The sequence below is a fragment of the Perissodus microlepis genome, chromosome 19 (genome assembly GCF_051167445.1).
Source record: "Perissodus microlepis isolate ML-2025 ecotype Zambia chromosome 19, ASM5116744v1, whole genome shotgun sequence".
Lineage (NCBI taxonomy): Eukaryota > Metazoa > Chordata > Actinopteri > Cichliformes > Cichlidae > Perissodus > Perissodus microlepis.
In genome coordinates this window covers 15,503,302-15,519,594 of record NC_140479.1, presented here as the reverse complement: position 1 = coordinate 15,519,594, position 16,293 = coordinate 15,503,302, and the positions used below count along the sequence as shown (strand labels likewise).

General features: G+C 41.2%; 1 protein-coding gene across 7 annotated transcripts in view; it reads right to left on the bottom strand.

Moving 5' to 3' along the window:
• Nucleotides 1-1,025: 1,025 nt before the first annotated feature.
• pcnx1 (pecanex 1) overlaps nt 1,026-16,293 on the bottom strand; it is a 36,236-nt gene continuing 20,968 nt past the window's right edge. For 4 of the 7 annotated variants that reach the window (XM_084914419.1, XM_084914421.1, XM_084914422.1 and 1 more), the window contains 25 exons: nt 14,258-14,411; nt 13,983-14,015; nt 12,843-13,014; nt 11,854-11,964; nt 11,550-11,641; nt 10,278-10,387; nt 9,808-9,913; nt 9,601-9,693; nt 9,279-9,429; nt 9,017-9,158; nt 8,716-8,893; nt 8,447-8,555; nt 8,136-8,265; nt 7,977-8,035; nt 7,585-7,800; nt 5,634-5,887; nt 5,316-5,546; nt 4,812-4,912; nt 4,401-4,551; nt 4,080-4,310; nt 3,708-3,982; nt 3,430-3,608; nt 2,916-3,346; nt 2,572-2,712; nt 1,930-2,283 (listed from right to left, as the gene is read on the bottom strand). In XM_084914419.1, coding sequence (XP_084770545.1) covers nt 2,143-2,283; nt 2,572-2,712; nt 2,916-3,346; nt 3,430-3,608; nt 3,708-3,982; nt 4,080-4,310; nt 4,401-4,551; nt 4,812-4,912; nt 5,316-5,546; nt 5,634-5,887; nt 7,585-7,800; nt 7,977-8,035; nt 8,136-8,265; nt 8,447-8,555; nt 8,716-8,893; nt 9,017-9,158; nt 9,279-9,429; nt 9,601-9,693; nt 9,808-9,913; nt 10,278-10,387; nt 11,550-11,641; nt 11,854-11,964; nt 12,843-13,014; nt 13,983-14,015; nt 14,258-14,411 — 3,991 coding nt within the window. In that variant the 3' untranslated portion in view covers nt 1,930-2,142. Of the gene's footprint in view, nt 2,284-2,571; nt 2,713-2,915; nt 3,347-3,429; nt 3,983-4,079; nt 4,311-4,400; nt 4,552-4,811; nt 4,913-5,315; nt 5,547-5,633; nt 5,888-7,584; nt 7,801-7,976; nt 8,036-8,135; nt 8,266-8,446; nt 8,556-8,715; nt 8,894-9,016; nt 9,159-9,278; nt 9,430-9,600; nt 9,694-9,807; nt 9,914-10,277; nt 10,388-11,549; nt 11,642-11,853; nt 11,965-12,842; nt 13,015-13,982; nt 14,016-14,257; nt 14,412-16,293 lie in introns of all 7 variants that reach the window. The other 3 variants (XM_084914424.1, XM_084914420.1, XM_084914418.1) reach the window with 3 other exon arrangements.

Genomic DNA, 16,293 nt, shown 5'->3' with positions numbered 1-16,293 from the left:
GTTATCCAGGCAACTTGAATATGGAACGCCAGGACTGACATAATGAATTAATTCAAAGCTCTTATTTTGATGTTGCTGCCTAGATGATACCACACTGCTCCAGTAATGTTGAGGTTTGGACTCTAAGGAGGTCAGTGTATGACATCGCTCCACAGCACCCGTTCCCACTGATTTTCAGTAAAGTTCTTGTTTAATTTGGCATACCACAGCCTTTTCTGCCTGTGCCTTAAGAATGGCTCCTTGACAGCCATCCTTCTATTGATGAGGCTTCAGTGAACTGGATAAACAGAAGAGCTCTCTCTCAGGGCCTGTGTTAGATCTTTGCTGGATAACCCCCCCCACACACACAATTTATTAAAGACATCACTTTCTGACACCGTTCATCTGCTGCAAATATTTTTTTAAGACTGTAGGTAAAGGAAGAGCTGGCAATTTTCTTTGATTTTTTTTTAAATGAACTGCACACCATAAAATATGCTAATTGTAAGCAAACAGGTTTTTGGAAATCACCTTGTTGGTGCAAAAACACTATTTTATATTTGTTGAACTGCATTTCCTTTGGCAATTTTCATAGATTCAGGTAAAGAAATGGGAACAAAATCTGCTTTTGTGACAGGCTGACAGTCTCAAAGCGTACAAAGACAGAATTTAAAATTGGTTCTTTGTCAAGATGTCCGTTATTTGTAAACAAGACTAGTTTCAGCCTTTAAATTAGGTGCCATTTTTATGCATGAATGATTTATGCAAAATACTGATCTGAAAATGGTTAAGAACAAGGAATGGACTGAAAATAATGAGTGAATTTCACAGAGTGAAAAAGCAGCCAATTTCCAAATGAAAAACTTGTATAAGAAAGTCTGTCTCCTTGGAAACAAAATATAAAAGATATGATTGGTGGGTTGAAACTTTTGCATGGTACAGAACAATTAGAAAAGCAGAAGAGAGCTACTTTAATGATAAAGTTGTTTAGGTTGTTCTTTTGAAAATAAAATAAACTCATGAATAAAATCATTCAGAGTATCAAAGACAGCAATAAATCAAACTTTTATTTCTCCATATAGAAAAAGAATTAAGTTAAATAGAGAAACAGTCCACTGAAATTGCGGCATCTCATTTTCAACCAATGGTCCTTTGTACATTAATCTTTGTCCCAAAATGAAAAAAAAAAAAAGATGTAACAAAGTGTAAATACCGTATTCACAGTAATAAATATTGAAAACAAAATCTTTTATACATTGACATTATATATATATTCATGTAAATATATATAGATATAGATATAATCATATACAGTAAAAAGTTATTTTCAAGTTTATCAAACATAAAATATTAAAATAAAAATGGCCAAAAACAGAATAATGATTGCATTTTTCTTTCCATTCCCAAGGCATCTGTAACCATGGCCATTCAGAATCTGTAATAAATAAAATGTGAATTTATCTAAAGATTGTAGTCCATCACTGTAAATTTAAAAAAAAAAAAAATAGTGCAAGTTCTTTTTTTCTTAGGCGTAAATTAATCTTGCAAATTTCAAACTAATCCAAACGGAATGACAACAATGAAACAGAGGGTGTTGAGGACAACATCGAGTCTCTGACTTCTGTCAGTTCTGCACCACAACTTTCTTTGTAGTCTTGGCAGCAAAAAACAAAAAATAAAAAACACAAGGATTTCACATGTATGAATCCATAGCAGATATTCAATAAACTTATTTGGCAAATAGAGGACAAACAAGAAAGAAGAAAGAGCTCCATGAGCTCCTTACACTCAGCTCTGTCAGGATTTCCAAAAGAAAAAAAGAAAAGGAAATGCATAGAAATTAATTACCAGTAGCAAGAACTAACTTAAGGGTTGTTTACTGTCATGCAGCATTTCTGAGACGCAAAGCAAGGCAGATATTGTGGATGTGAGTGTCGATGAAAGCATTGGATAAATGTATACTCTGCCTGTGCTTGCACATTTCCCTGGCTTCCTTTCCCCCTCAGCAGTAAGGAACGGGGGAGGGGGGAGAGCTCCCATTTCCTGTTTGTCTCCAGCCTCCTGTTAAAAGCCAGAAGAAGGTCTGACTTCATCTCCACGCAAGCGCGCAGGGGTATATGTGTGCGTGCAAGTGTCTGTTTGTGTTTGTGTGCTTGCTTATCCTCAAACCTCTGCACCCAACTCAATGACCCCAGTCTCAATAATGGGCACTAGCTTATCTTCCACCTGTACCAGCAGGATGGTTTTGTCTATATGGGAGCGATTGGCTGGGTCTCGGCTACAAGGCACCCACCGGTGAATCACCTGCAGGGGGCAATAGAAGAAACATCCAATAAAATTTATGAAGCATTTATGACAGAATAAGTAGGTCAGAAAGGGTGTTACAGGGCAAAAAAATAGGGCATGTGCAAGCATGATAATAATTGCTAAATCACATTTATAGCACCAGAGGTGAGTGGGTGTGTAAAGTGAGTGTATGAGGCAAACTATAGCAACATATTTACATGACCTAGAGTTTACTTCATCTGTGTGTGAAGATGAGTAAAGGGAAACATGGTGCTGATTCGGTAACATCTGTGAGAACACACTTACATGCCCTTCCATGCCCTCTAAAGGGCTCCAGTCTCTCCAGCAGGTCCTTCCTGCTCTCAGTCTCATGGTTTCGTCTGGCCACTGCAGCTCTTTCCGCTTCGATAAGTTAATGTTCTCCAGCACCAGACTCACGTCCACAATCTGAGGTGAAGACACGGACCGACAGTGTGTAAAAACTTATGTAACCACAAAGGAACTGAGGGCTTTTACTAGAAAGAAATCACTGACACTGCACGCACAAACAAACACACAGAGGATAAAATGGAGAACAATAAAAAATAAAAATAGTTATATCAGGACTTTTTTTTGCTGCTGTGGATACACAGAACAGAGTATTTACAAACCTGCACTCTGTAGGAGATGTCATCTCTCCGTACTGTGGAGACAGTGGGGTTGTGTTGCTGTAGGTGTTGATGATGGTGATGGTGCTGGCTGAGGGGGTCTGTCACGGTGTTGCAGAGGCCATCGTTGCCCAGTAGGCCTACCAGTGTGTGGCGTTTGCAGGGAGGTATGCTGTGGCTGGAGAGGGAGGCCGAAGGGCCAGCGGGATCAGAGGTGGAGCCCAGCCGGAGCTGCAGAGATGTAGGGAGCGTGCGTAGAGACAGCTGGCTGGTAGAGGAACGTCGACAGGGCTCCAGGCCGGTGGTGGAGGTGCGAAGCGAGGAGTGGCGGCTGCTGCCATAGCGGTATGATGACGAATGGCTCGCCACGGAGGCCCGGGCGGGAGAGTGGCGCACCAAACCCGACTGAACCGACTGGGAACTTTGACTGGTGCCTGGACACAAAGGGGAGAATTGGTGTTAGTTTTCATGCTGTGCTGTTAAAGGCAAAATGTGACAGAGGAGCAGTAGTTCTCACCCAGAGTGTGTGGCTGGTATGAGTGAGGAGGGGGAGGTCCTGAGGTGCCCCCCTGAGATATTGAGCTCTGCTGAGAGTCGCCACCTGTCCCATTCCCACTGCCGCAGGACAAACCCCCTGCATCTGAATCCTCAATATTTCCGCCACTATTACAGCCTGCACCACAACCTTTCCGTAATCTGACAAGAGAAATCTTCATATTAATCTCAACGCAGACCCAAAATATACAGAAGAAATACTCAACAGAGAAGAACAACACAATAGGAAATCCAGCAAACCTGTGCCAGGTGCTGACAATGAAGTTGCGGATGTTTCCGATGCTGATGGGACCTCCCAGGATGTGTCCGAGCTGCGGGTGTGAGTTGCAGTAGGAGGTTGTCAGCGGGGATACGTAGATTGGATATCCAATAGGCTGGTCGCAAGAAGAGTTGATCATGTTACGCAGAGCCTGCTTGGCGTTCTGGATGCTCCCACGCTCTGGATTTCTATTTCTCAGGAACACCAACTCCTGCTGCTGCCCTGCCCAAAGTCCTCGGACACATTCTTTATTTACCTGCAGCAAAATTCACAAGTTTGCATTAAATAACCCGGCTTAGAGTGAGTATCATTAAACTGTTCTGTGCAGTCTGTTGACTCTGTTGCAGACCCACCTTGATAACCCGGAAGCTGAGGTATCGCCGATTGAGCATTATAATTTTATACTCGTTGGTTCCTTCGTCCAGGACGTGGCGCAGAGCTAGGAGCGACGGGGCGTTTGACAGCACGGCACTCCTCCAGGCAGGGTCCCCCTCGTGAGCGATGACCAGGTTCTGCTGGTGAGAGGAGATGGCCTCGAAAAGAACTGCTGGCTCATCGTACTCGTCGGGGGACGTGAAGTGGTCCTGAGGGGGGAAAAAAAAGTTGAGAAGATAAAGTTGAGTATAGGGTTTAGGACAGTTTTTGGCTCAGTGGGGCCACATTCAGGGTCTCACCTGGTGTAGTTTGAGAGACATTCGGATACCAGGCACCACAACTTTCCTGAGCAGTTCCATGTCTGCAAAGATCCACTCGTCTCGCACTGAAGAGATGCGAAAATCTCCTTTAAAAAGAGCATGAAGTCCGTAAAGGAAAGACTCCAGATTGCTGTGACGAAAAGAAGAAGAAGAAGGAGGAAAAAAAAAAAAAAGATTAGTTGTTATTCTTTATCTGGCTCACACAGACAGAGAGAAAATAGGAAAAGACAATGAGTGCATTTATGCTTAGAAAGACGTGCTTTTGAAAGCTAAACAGGAAAACTACAGGAACAATTGTCACAACAAGTCAACCTCCTGTTACTGTTTACTCTCACTTCATGACACATTTGAACTCATTCACTCACAATACAATAACAATTACTAAATAACCTGGACATATGATGGGCTGCAGTTCCCAGAGCTCTCCTTCCCAGCACACACAGTCCAAAGCAGAGCAGCACCAGAGGCGAGTCTTTCTCACTGTCCAGTGGCTACAATCCGAGCAAAACATGAAAGATTTTAGAGGGCAGCTTTTATCTCCAAATACAGATATTTTCAGCATGTCTCTGTGATCCCCCACTTAGTTTTTTATTTAAAAAAAAACAACCCCCCATATCATCTGACAACAACTGACGCAAATACAGGACCCCTTTGGGCAGAAACAAGATGCAATGACTTTTTAAAGAGTGATTAAAATCAAACTGCTCAAGGGATTTAAAGTCTTTGAAGATCTTAAGTTGCCACTGTCATGCTATTAGAATATTTTTTTAATTTATTGTGACAATGCAATGAAATATGCTTTGCTTGTACAGCTGGGAAAAAAAAAAGACCAATAGCCTGCTGCAATTTGGGGGACAATAACTGTTCCACAAGCAGAATTGAAGGCCTTATTACCTTGGCCCTTCGGGAGTTGCAGTACTGGATCCAGCCCAGATAGACACCACAGAAACTGTCCCTGGAGATGCCCGCAAGCCGGTGGTCATAGTCCTCATCAATGTTGGGATTGAAAGTGGGATCCAGATCGACATAGTTCCTCTCTCCACATCCCCGCAGGCCATCTTTCATGGTCTCATTAGCCAGCCATTCCTCCAGTTTAGGAGAAGCAACCACATAGTAGATGATACCCTGAGCACAGAAAGGGATGATGCATTTAGAACTTTTAGAAATCCCACACTGCACTAAAACATTCTTCTCTCGTGTCATCCCACAAACCTTGACATAGTAGGTGGTGAGGATGCGGCGTAGATCGAACACCTGCAGCATGGAGGCAGCGCTGTTATCAGTGATGCTGTAGCCCTCCAGAACATATTTGGTGACCAGCACCTCCCACGCCAGCCAGCGCTGCCCAAAGGCAGCATTAAAAGATAGGATGTGAGGGAGATGGCCTGGCTCGCAGCAGCAGCAGCCCTCATCTTCCTCCACCCCTTCAGTGATGGCTTCGACTTCCCTCTGTTGGCAGTAAGTTCCTGTGGAGGAAAAGTCAGCATGTTATCGATGCTGTGTGGGACACAGTCCGTTCCAGTTCAGTCCGGTAAAGTGCAACGAGTGAGAGAATCGTGATTATCATTAATAGTTCAACCTATAATTTTCTGTTAACTAACTCGTTGATTAATCACTTTATCATTGGAGCTTTAATCCAATAAACCGGCAGAAGGAAGATGCTCTGTAATAAACACAAAGCTGCTGACAGAAACTGGTGGTGAGTGTCATGCTTTGGGGTGTGCCTCCAATTCTATAAAATGTTTACTCTGTCACATGTTCTCAGCTAATGTTTCAGCAGGTTTATTTGCAGCACAAAGCTTCAGGCTGAATAAAACAAAGTCACGCTGATGATAAAGCACGACCAGGTGTGTTTGAGAAGGAGATAAGAATGACTAAACAAATACAGTGGAATGCCACTTTGATGAAATATCTCAAGTAGTACTTGTAAATAATTCTTAGGGTTTAGTTTGACCTCCTTAAAAAAAAAAAAAGAAACAAAAAACAAAACAAGTATACAAATATGAATGGAGATTGAAACTGGAGATCTATGAAATGCCAAACACACTTGAAAGCCAATACGTGTCACATTTATTTTGCTCTATGGCAGATCTACAATGGGAACTGGCTTCACAATTTTAAAGTTAACTTTGTGCCGCTACACTACATGGACAAACATACTGGGCCACCTACACATTACTCCTACAGGAGGTGTTTGGCCTTGGAAACTCATGTCGTGAAGCTCCTTGTCCACAGCTTTCATGCTGATCGTAATGGCAGAGGAGGTTTGGAGCTCTGCAGTTACTGAGTCAGCACAGCGTTTGCAACTTTTACACATTACATGCCTCAGCGACCCCACCCTCTAACTTCATGTCATCAATTCATGGCTGAGTTGCTGTGGTTCTTGCACGGTTCCCCTTTGCAATAATACACTTACAGTTGATTGTAGAAAATCCAGGAGGGAAGAACTTTCACAAAATGATTTGCTGCAGCAGTGACGTCCTTCTACAGTACCATACTTGAAACCAGTAAGTTCTTTAGAATGACCCACAAACGTTTGTTAAGACAGATGGCTAGGTGCTTAATATTATAAACTTATGGCCATGGGACTGAAAAAGCCTGAATTATAAGATTAAGAGGTGTGGGACAATACTTTTGTTCATGTGGAAATATAAAAATCTTGTAAATAACAGAGGTCAGACCAGACAAAATAATAATTACACAAAGCATATAAAGAATATGTTGACACAGCTGTCCAAGCTCTAAAACTAACTGAACGATACATACAGCCTGTTTAGTGTGAAGAGTAAAAGAAGAGATGTGATATGGGCCACAGGTCTGACCTGACACTTGAAAATAATGTTTAATGAGGTACACTAAAAAGTCATAAAATACATTTTTACAAACACTTACAAAACGTTAGACCACATGATCTTGGTTAGGTTGACAAGACCCAAATAAGGTTACGTTTGAAGATTGTTTATAATATTTTAGTCACTTGGGATTCTACTTGGAAACAAATAAGACTGATCATATTAGCTGTAGTGAAACACCTGTTTTCTGAATTTCTTTTAACCTTCAGTTCTTGCACTACAACGCATTTGTTAATAATTAATTGTCATTAATTAGTGACTGAATTCCTGCAACAGCTGGTTCAACACTTTTTACAAATGGATCTCCTCACCTCTGAACTCCAGCCCTCGAAGCTGAAAGGTAACAAGGCCGTTGCCAATTTCTATGAGGTGCACCAACGCGTTCAGGTAGTCAGAAGCCAAAATGAAACAGTCCCCGGTGCTGAAGTTTCCCCAGCGGCCCAAGAGGAGGTCTCCACAGAGGCTGTGCTGCAGGGAGCGGGTCAGGTGCTCATAGAAGATGGAGTTCAAATTGTTGTCGTCAGAGCCTGAGGACAGATGAAGGAAGGAGTAAAGTACATTAATAAATCACACGTCACTGCTTTATTGTGTAACCAGTGTGATCACTAGGACACATTGAGGATTTAAGTCTGCCCCAATTAAATATCAACATTTAAACAAGCAATTCTCTGGTTACAGTTTTAACCAAAAGACATGTCGTCACCTGGATTTCTGTCCAACTGAGAGGCCAGTCGAGTGTTTGAGTGATCCACTCTTTTAGTGCTGCAAGAAAACGGAAAAGAGCAACACATTTTAGAAGTGCAAGAAAGTGTCAAAGTGTATTTGACATTAAAATGTTTAAAAATAAAAAAAAACTCTTCACTTGTAGTCTCTCTCCCAGAACTTGACAGGGCGGACATAAGAAGTGATGAAAATGGCACTGCCCAGAAAGGGATTGAGGGGGGTGGAGAAGATTGCTGACACTGCAGCCTGGACAAACAGCATGGCAGAGTCTGATGAGGCCTCAGGTCAAGGTCATTTGACAACTTGCTACAAGAAAAACTACAGCCTCAAAAAACAAAACACTTAACATGTTATAACAGGAAGAATTTACTGCAGTGCTGCAGACCAACATAAGAAACTGTTGACTCAGTCTATAGTATGCTGTGATAAGAGACAGCAGTGAAAGGATACGAGGCACGGCAAAGGGCTGAGCAAAGGCGTGGAAGGCTGAACCCCACGTGATCTGCCAGGGGGCGATGTAGGTGTAAACAAAGTGCAGCTTATAGAACAGCTCCCACATCTTAAAAAAAAAAAAAAAACACAAAACAACCCCCCCCCCCCAGAAAGAAACAGTCAAGAAACCAGTAATATGAATCATCCACCTGTGATATGATATGTACGCATGTGTCTTGCAGTTAATCAGAATATTCGCTCAAATAATTTAAATACATTTCTCTCACCTTGCTGAAAATGATAGACATCAGGAAGAGGTCAAGCAACAGCGTCTCCGACAGATGACGGTAGTCAAAGGTGAAGAAGAGGACAGTGAAGAGAATCGTCACATACTGGTAGGTAGGACTGCTGTAGCAGGAGCGAAGCAGTTTCAGGCCTGCCACTGTGATCATCAGTGCGCCGATTCTGGAGCAGCAGCAAAGAACATTTTTTGTTTTGTTTAAGTACCACGCATTCAAACTTGCATCACTCTAAAAAGCTGATAGAAATCAGAGAAAGAGTCACAAAGAGAAACAACGGAGTCCTCACTCGGTGTCGAGTCTTTTCGGGCTGGCCAGCTCTCTGGCGCTGCCGCTGAGCTCGTTGAGAATAACGAGTGGATAGAGAACGTTCTTTTCCACAAACAGCAGCCACACGTGCAGCTTTTCAAACCACATTACATGGGCTGCATCTGACAAAAGAGAGGAAGAGCATTTGAGATGCTGAAGAAAATGAAGAAAGAAAAAAAAAAAGACTAAATAAAAATTATTTTTCTGATTCCCCCCATGTGACTCAAATTCACTGTACTTACCCCTGACTTCAAACTGGTAGTACTCCTTGTTTTTTAAAAGAGGGTGAGAGAAGCAGTACCAGGGTAGCTGCTTGCGAACTTGAGGCAGCAGGTAGTGGGTGAGCAACCCCACCGTCCCCAGCAGAGCATACAGGACATAACTGAGGAAAGGCTGCGGGAACACAGAGATGCAATAATGCTTACAGTTTGTGTTTGCTGGTTTTAAGAACAAGAGAAAAATAACTGACTAGATCATCATGAGTGTTAAAAGAATATATAATGTAACAATACAGCACACATTACATTTGATTTTCTGTATTCAAAACCAAAGAAATGACTGTACCTGCAGCGCTATGAATACTGTGCTAACGTGGATGGCGAAGTAAAGGACAGCAATGACCACACAGACGATCAGGTCGGACTGCAAACGCTCATTCTAAAACATTTGAAAAGAAACACTTAAGGGATCAAAGAAACAAAAAAAAACTATTTTAGACTGAAAATTAGAACTGTGCAACAATTTTGACAGCTAAAATTGATGTATACTCACCACTGAAGACCTAAGTTTCTCTGGCAGAGGGTCCTGGACCTCTGACAGGGGGTCTTCTGGATTTTTGTCTCTTAAATTGGGTAAAATCTTGGACTGTACCAGCGAGCTGTAAATCAAAGAGAAGAAAATATTACCGGTTTGAAGGCCATCAACCTCCTGTGAGGGATTATACAATCAGAAGGATCGCAGAGTCATCATCTGTTAACACAACTATTTGGTGAAGCAGTGTTAAGCTATTTGAACTGATTTCAGGAAATCCATATCTAAGATAATCCACAGAATATGTTTGAGTAGAAAGGTCACACATAACTCTTAACGGATGAAGCAGTTAATGGAAAATCCTTTTTTGAACCAGATAAGGCATTTTCACCCATCCAACCATTAGGACCAGTTTTGGTTTTAAAAATAATGTAATATGTGAATTTTGCTTTAATACAAATCAAAGCTGTGGTGCATGTCTGTAAACTTACAGGAGGACAGAGGGGTCACTGCTCTGCCGGCTCAGGTGGTAAGACACTGCCACCAAGAGGCCACAGAATACAGAAAATAGCACAGGGATGTGATGAGGCTCCCAGGTCTCCTGAAACACAGTATCAAGGATTTAACACACTTCTGGGTGTCTGACCTTATGTTGCTGGTATATTTACACATACAGTTTGTTCATGTAGATGCCTGATGTTTCCAAAACTACTGGACGGACTACCATGAAACATTCCAAGACGAATCCTGACAATAGCTTCTTTTCAATATGCTAAATTATGGTTCTGTGTATCCTCTATCCTGCCATGACCCACAAATCTCTTCCTCCAACATTATGACAGATCTTTGAGCAGATTAAAAAGGACATAGAGAAGAGGCTTCTGGAGGAGCTAGGAGTGAGTAAGAACAAATGTAGCCTATATGTGGCATAGGCTACATCTGCATAATTTTAAATGTTGCTCTTCCACATGTGACGCAGCTTATTCCCACGAGGCTTACTTTGTAGCGCTATGGATAAAGACCAGCAGCCAGTATAACAGAACATAGCGACATCAGGAGATTCTGTTTAATATACCTTCTTGTTTCATGTGTTAAATCTAACACGTATGCAATGTGGTTTGGCATCACGGAAACCAACAGTTAGTCTTGTTTTTATTTTTATATTTAACACTCACACCTTTATGTAGTTAGGTATACTGTACAGTAATGATGCTTTACTTATATATGTGAATAAAAAATACGTTTTATGGACATTTGTATTTGTCAGTTTTAAAGGTAATTCAGATGTGCAAAACATCAATACAACGATTAAAACTGATGCTATACGAGTAAGAATTTCTCAACTATGGTTGTGTCTCTTCATCACATCTCTCTCCCATCCTCACCGGGAGGACGAGAAGCAAGTGAGGGAAGCGAGGAGACATGGAGAATTAAAGGATAATGAATTAGGACAATAAATAACAAGTAGTGTATCCTGGCGATTCCACAATAAGTTCTCTACTGCAAACTGAACATCACAGTTTTTAGTGTCGAGTGATGTGGACAACAACTAGTTGGACTGAAATTCGAGACAATCATTCATGTTCTCCTCAAACGCCAAGAGCAAGAATCAGGTACTTCTTATTTTTTCCATTTATTGTCACCACCTCAACAAAATACGTTTTTTTTTTTGTATTTTTAACATTATAGATCAAGAATATGCTCCTCCTTGAGCGTCACTTGCACTACGTGTTTAGTCGTTATTAGGCATTGTTTGCGCTCACCTTCAGAGCTCCGTAGCAGAAGCCGTAAAGCAGAGCGACAGTGACGATGCTGCGCAGGATGCTGTACAGTGCTGACAGAAGGCTTGTAGAGGCTGCAAAGGGAACAGGGAGGATGCCAGCAATGAGAGCACTCAAACTGACAGCAACAAGGGCAGGCAGAATGCAAATCAGCACAGTGGCCTCTTATGATGCCTGGTATATCATAATGTATAAGGTAAAGCAACGTGGATAAGTGGCTGACGTCTCATCCTGTAGAGGTCAAAGTCACCCCTGCAGAAAAGTTGTGTATCTAAAAGTTACTCACCATTGCCCCCGAACACATGGATGTCCAGCTGCTCGAAGAGATACATGACGAACGTGTTGACTTGTGGCAGCAGCCCCACAAAGAAGATGATGGGAAAACACAGAGTAAAGACTGCAGGGAGAAGCAAGCAAAGCAAAATTAAACACATTTATCATCCTATAATTCTGTAATTTGCAGGGATCACCTTTCACACATAGGAAACAATACCCTGAGGCTCACTTCAAATATTAGTGGTTCCTAATAGTGTACAGCAACGTCTCGAAGGACAATGCAGCAATAATTATCGATTATGGGTTGATGAAAGGAGCATTTAATATCTATATAAACCAAAAGAAAAATTTTGTTTTTAGTAGAGATTTGTTGCTCACACACAGTCTGCACTTTATGACTGTTGCACAATCAATGGATCAGATCCCAGAAACCTATTTTATATATCTTCTTATTAATGGTGGCAAACGTTAGAACCATTTGGATTATTTTAGAGATTTCTGGACTCGGGCTATTTTGTCAGTGTTTCCATAGTTTAAAACACTTTCAACATCTCATGACAGCTGCTGGGTTGTTTGGTTATTACTGCTCACACCAGGAATTCTACATCAGATGAGTCCTGAAATTTAACTCTTAATATTCTCAATAAATTTTTCCAAAAATGCTTTTGTCAGCTTTGAAAGTTCCTTATTTAGTCATTAATATTTTATCAGATAAAGTGCTTATGGCCACTTGCAGGATAAGCAAACTTTTTAGGGCCTTTAATATGTTTACTTATAACTTTTAAAGCATTTCCTGGCCTGGATTCAGCCTCTGGAGCTTTTGCACACATACACACCCAAAGTGTGCTGCTCAAAGTTGTCTTGCTACGTCACCCACTTTCATTAAATCACTTCTAAAACCTCCAGGATTTAGCATTTTGGCATGTTTCTCTTTGACTTTGCTTTAAACACCGATTGTTATTCACAGAGTACAAAGAAGTAACAAGGTCGTGTACTCACCTATGACGAGGTCCCTGGCAGAGGTGAGCACCAGGGAGCTGGTGAGTGGGACTCCATACAGGGTGAAGCGGGAGGAAGTGGTCCGCAGGCTGCTGTAGTGGAGCAGCCAAATGAGGCCACAGCACAGGCAGAAATAGACAGGCCGGCTGTATGCTATGATACGGTTATGGCCCTGCGGGGACAAGGGTATGAGGATACAAATGGATCATTAAAGAAACATTTTTTGTGGTTCAATATAGCTCAGTAAGACATAAACTGTGTATTAAAATAAGCAAAAAAGGAGAGGAATCCTAATGTTTTACATTTTTCTTTCTAAATAACAATTGTCTGTTGTCATAGTATTTATTAAGCAAGATAAAAAGCCATAATGCTAGCGTGCGCACTTGTTTTAATCCTTGGATAACAGCAAAAAACAGTAACTGCCAAGTGTAATACAACGATCATTCTAACAATCATTCTTTAAAGGCATCAGTGTTATATCAGCCCCATGGAGAGTGACACAGGTATAAACAGAAATAGTATCAATGCATATCTGCATCGTGCAGGTTGCAACCCAAGAGGCTATAAGATGTCCTGCTTTTCTACTCTGGGAGGCAGCGACAGCTCACGCACCACCAATCTGATTAAAAAGACTTTTTTTTTAATCTCCCCACCCCGTAATGTCGAGAAATGGGAAGGAATAAAGTCCTTGAGGTGAGATGAGAGGACACCCAGGGGGGGGGGGGGGGGGGGGGGGGGGAGAGAGAGAGAGAGAGAGAGAGAGAGACAAAGAGTAAGAGAGTGAGCTGTGGTCTAAACTCTGACCAGCTATTTAAAGCTTGTGCCTGCAGCTGAGTATGAGCTGCATTAATAAAAGACGCCGTTTCAGAGCAGGCCACTGACGCAAGGGAGGGAGGAACACCCAGGCTCACAAGGAGGGGGTGGGGGGTGGAGCAGCATCATCTTTCAGGACCACAACAAAACAACAAAAAGCTGCTGAATAATAACTACAGAGCTTCAAAGTACTACTGACTTTCTACTTTTTCTACTTCTAATTTTTCTACTACTTAATTCTACTTTCTACTTCTATTTAATATCTTGTTTTGATGTCATTTCTCAATGAGTCGCCCTGTTCTAATGATTTGCAAATGACATACTTACATGACGAGGGGACGAGGAGTCTGGTTGAACACTCTGTCGATAAAGAAAGGCACAATTAAAATGATAATGTTGACATACTTCGTACGAACATGTTATTACAAACTCTCCTAAGTAAAGAAATAAATCATTTTTATTTTTGCACCAGCTAATCCCTTAAAGGCATAACAAACCTCTGCAGGCATGCCTAACACATTTTGCAGCTTTTAAACTGCTTCTTTGCAGCAGTGCTCCTCTGTTGCACTTTAAGGTTGAGTCCTGTACACCCAGCTACTCACCTTTAGTAAGGAATACTGGCAGCTTGCAATGACGAGGCAGAACTGAAAGACCCAGATATCAGTGAAGAAGCCGTGAACCAGCAGCACTGAACCCAGAAAGGCCACAAGGACAGCCAGCACTACTGCCAACACATTCTCTAAAACCTCACGGTTCCTGTAACAATTGGGAAAAAGTCAATTCACAGGTATATTCGGCCACTTAAGGACTTCAAAATCATTTTCTTCTAATGCTTACTATTGAAAACGCAATAGAATATTCATCAAGCCTTAAAGTCAGCTCTAAAAAAATTAAATAATTAGAATTGAAAAATAATTTGGAAGATTTAACAGAGAAGAAAAAAAAAACTGTTCCAAAGACTGGGATCAACAAATACATAATGTCAACAGCTCTCCATTTAAACTGGCAGCATGTGGTGATGGGTCAGCAAACTGGAGCGACTTAGGAGGATAATATTGACTGAAGAGATCCACGTAGTGCTTTAAAAAAACAACAAATCAAAAATCAATTCTTTCACTGCCAACTGTGGTTATTCTTCTTGCTGCTGTTGAGAAGCTTACAGCTAGACAAGTCTGACTGAGTAACTCCCACATAGAGATAATTACAGACAAGTGATAGAAAGCAGAGACTCCAAATCCCCAAGCAAGATGAATGATTTTAATTTCAAAGATTTAACAATGTGGCTGATGTTCTTGCTGAATCCAGAAACAGAAACAGAATTGACAACAGTGCTGTGCAAAAGTCCTGAGCTATCCTGTTTTTTGAAGAAGAAAGAAAAAGAACAAAAACTCTCTTAGGCACGCATTCTTAAGGTCTGGGTTCTGGGGAAGCCAGTCCATGACCAAAGGTGTTGCATTGTGTGTTTTTCCATCCAGGTATGCTTTTAGTGCCCTGACAGTATGTTTGGGATAATTGTCATGATGAAAAATGAAGCTGCTGCCAAAAGCTAATCAAGGTTAACCCTTGCTTCTCTTTTCTGATCAGAGCCATTTCTGTCTGGCCTCCTTCCAGAACATAATCAATGGGTTACTGAGGGTGATCTCTGCCTGTACAGCTTACTACAGCTACACTTGGGAAAAACTTCAAACATAGTCTTTATTGATAGATATTGAGGTGTCATAACTTGTCATTAGGGAATGGGGTTGTCGTCAAATATCATCTTTATCGCAGGAAGGCCTCTTAGTTTTTACTTTCGTCCTCAAATTGTACAATTTGTTTTCTCAAATTTCTCAGGGCTACACTGCACACCATGCTGAGACATGCTACTTTTTGGCTGATCCCCTTTTTGGTGCAAAAATACAAATTTATGCCTGTAATCTGCGCTGTATTTGACATTTTGCATAGATTTAACTAAAGACAAGGGAAGAAATCGTGTGTTTTTGATACAGACTGCTAATAACAAAGTACCAAAAGACAATTTAAAATTAGTTCTCTGTTATGTAAACACACACAACGCTTGAATGATTCAGAGGTCAGTGTTAATTGGCTTTAAAAAAATAAAAGCCAATAAAAACGTGAAGTGAAAAGGATCCCATGTCCAAAGAAAAACTTTGAACGACCTTCAGAAAGCCTGGAGAACTATTCCTCAATTCAACTTTGGAAACAAAATATAAAGAAATAAGGTGTGGCTCAGGACTTTAGCACAGTACTGTCGATTACCATAACAGCTTTTGAGTTTACTATTTGAAGACAAGACTTTTGCAGGAAACTGCTAAACAAAAATGTTTACCACAGAAACTTAATATCTAACATCCTAAAATTTTCACAACAAAAGCTGACAGCAGCCAATGTAATCAACACAAATTAAAAATTACGGCAAACAAAACAAACAAAGCGATCCCACCAAGCTGTTGCTACAAAATGTTTCACAACAAAAGCCCTGTTAATAAGCAGGGATTGACCGATCTGATATACAGTATCAGCCCAGTAATGACCTAATTTACTGGATCGGATATCGGGGAGAAATTAAAAAAAAAAAAAAAAAAAACCCAATCCATTAAATATCACAAAAGCGCCTCACAAAACTTGCGACATGGTA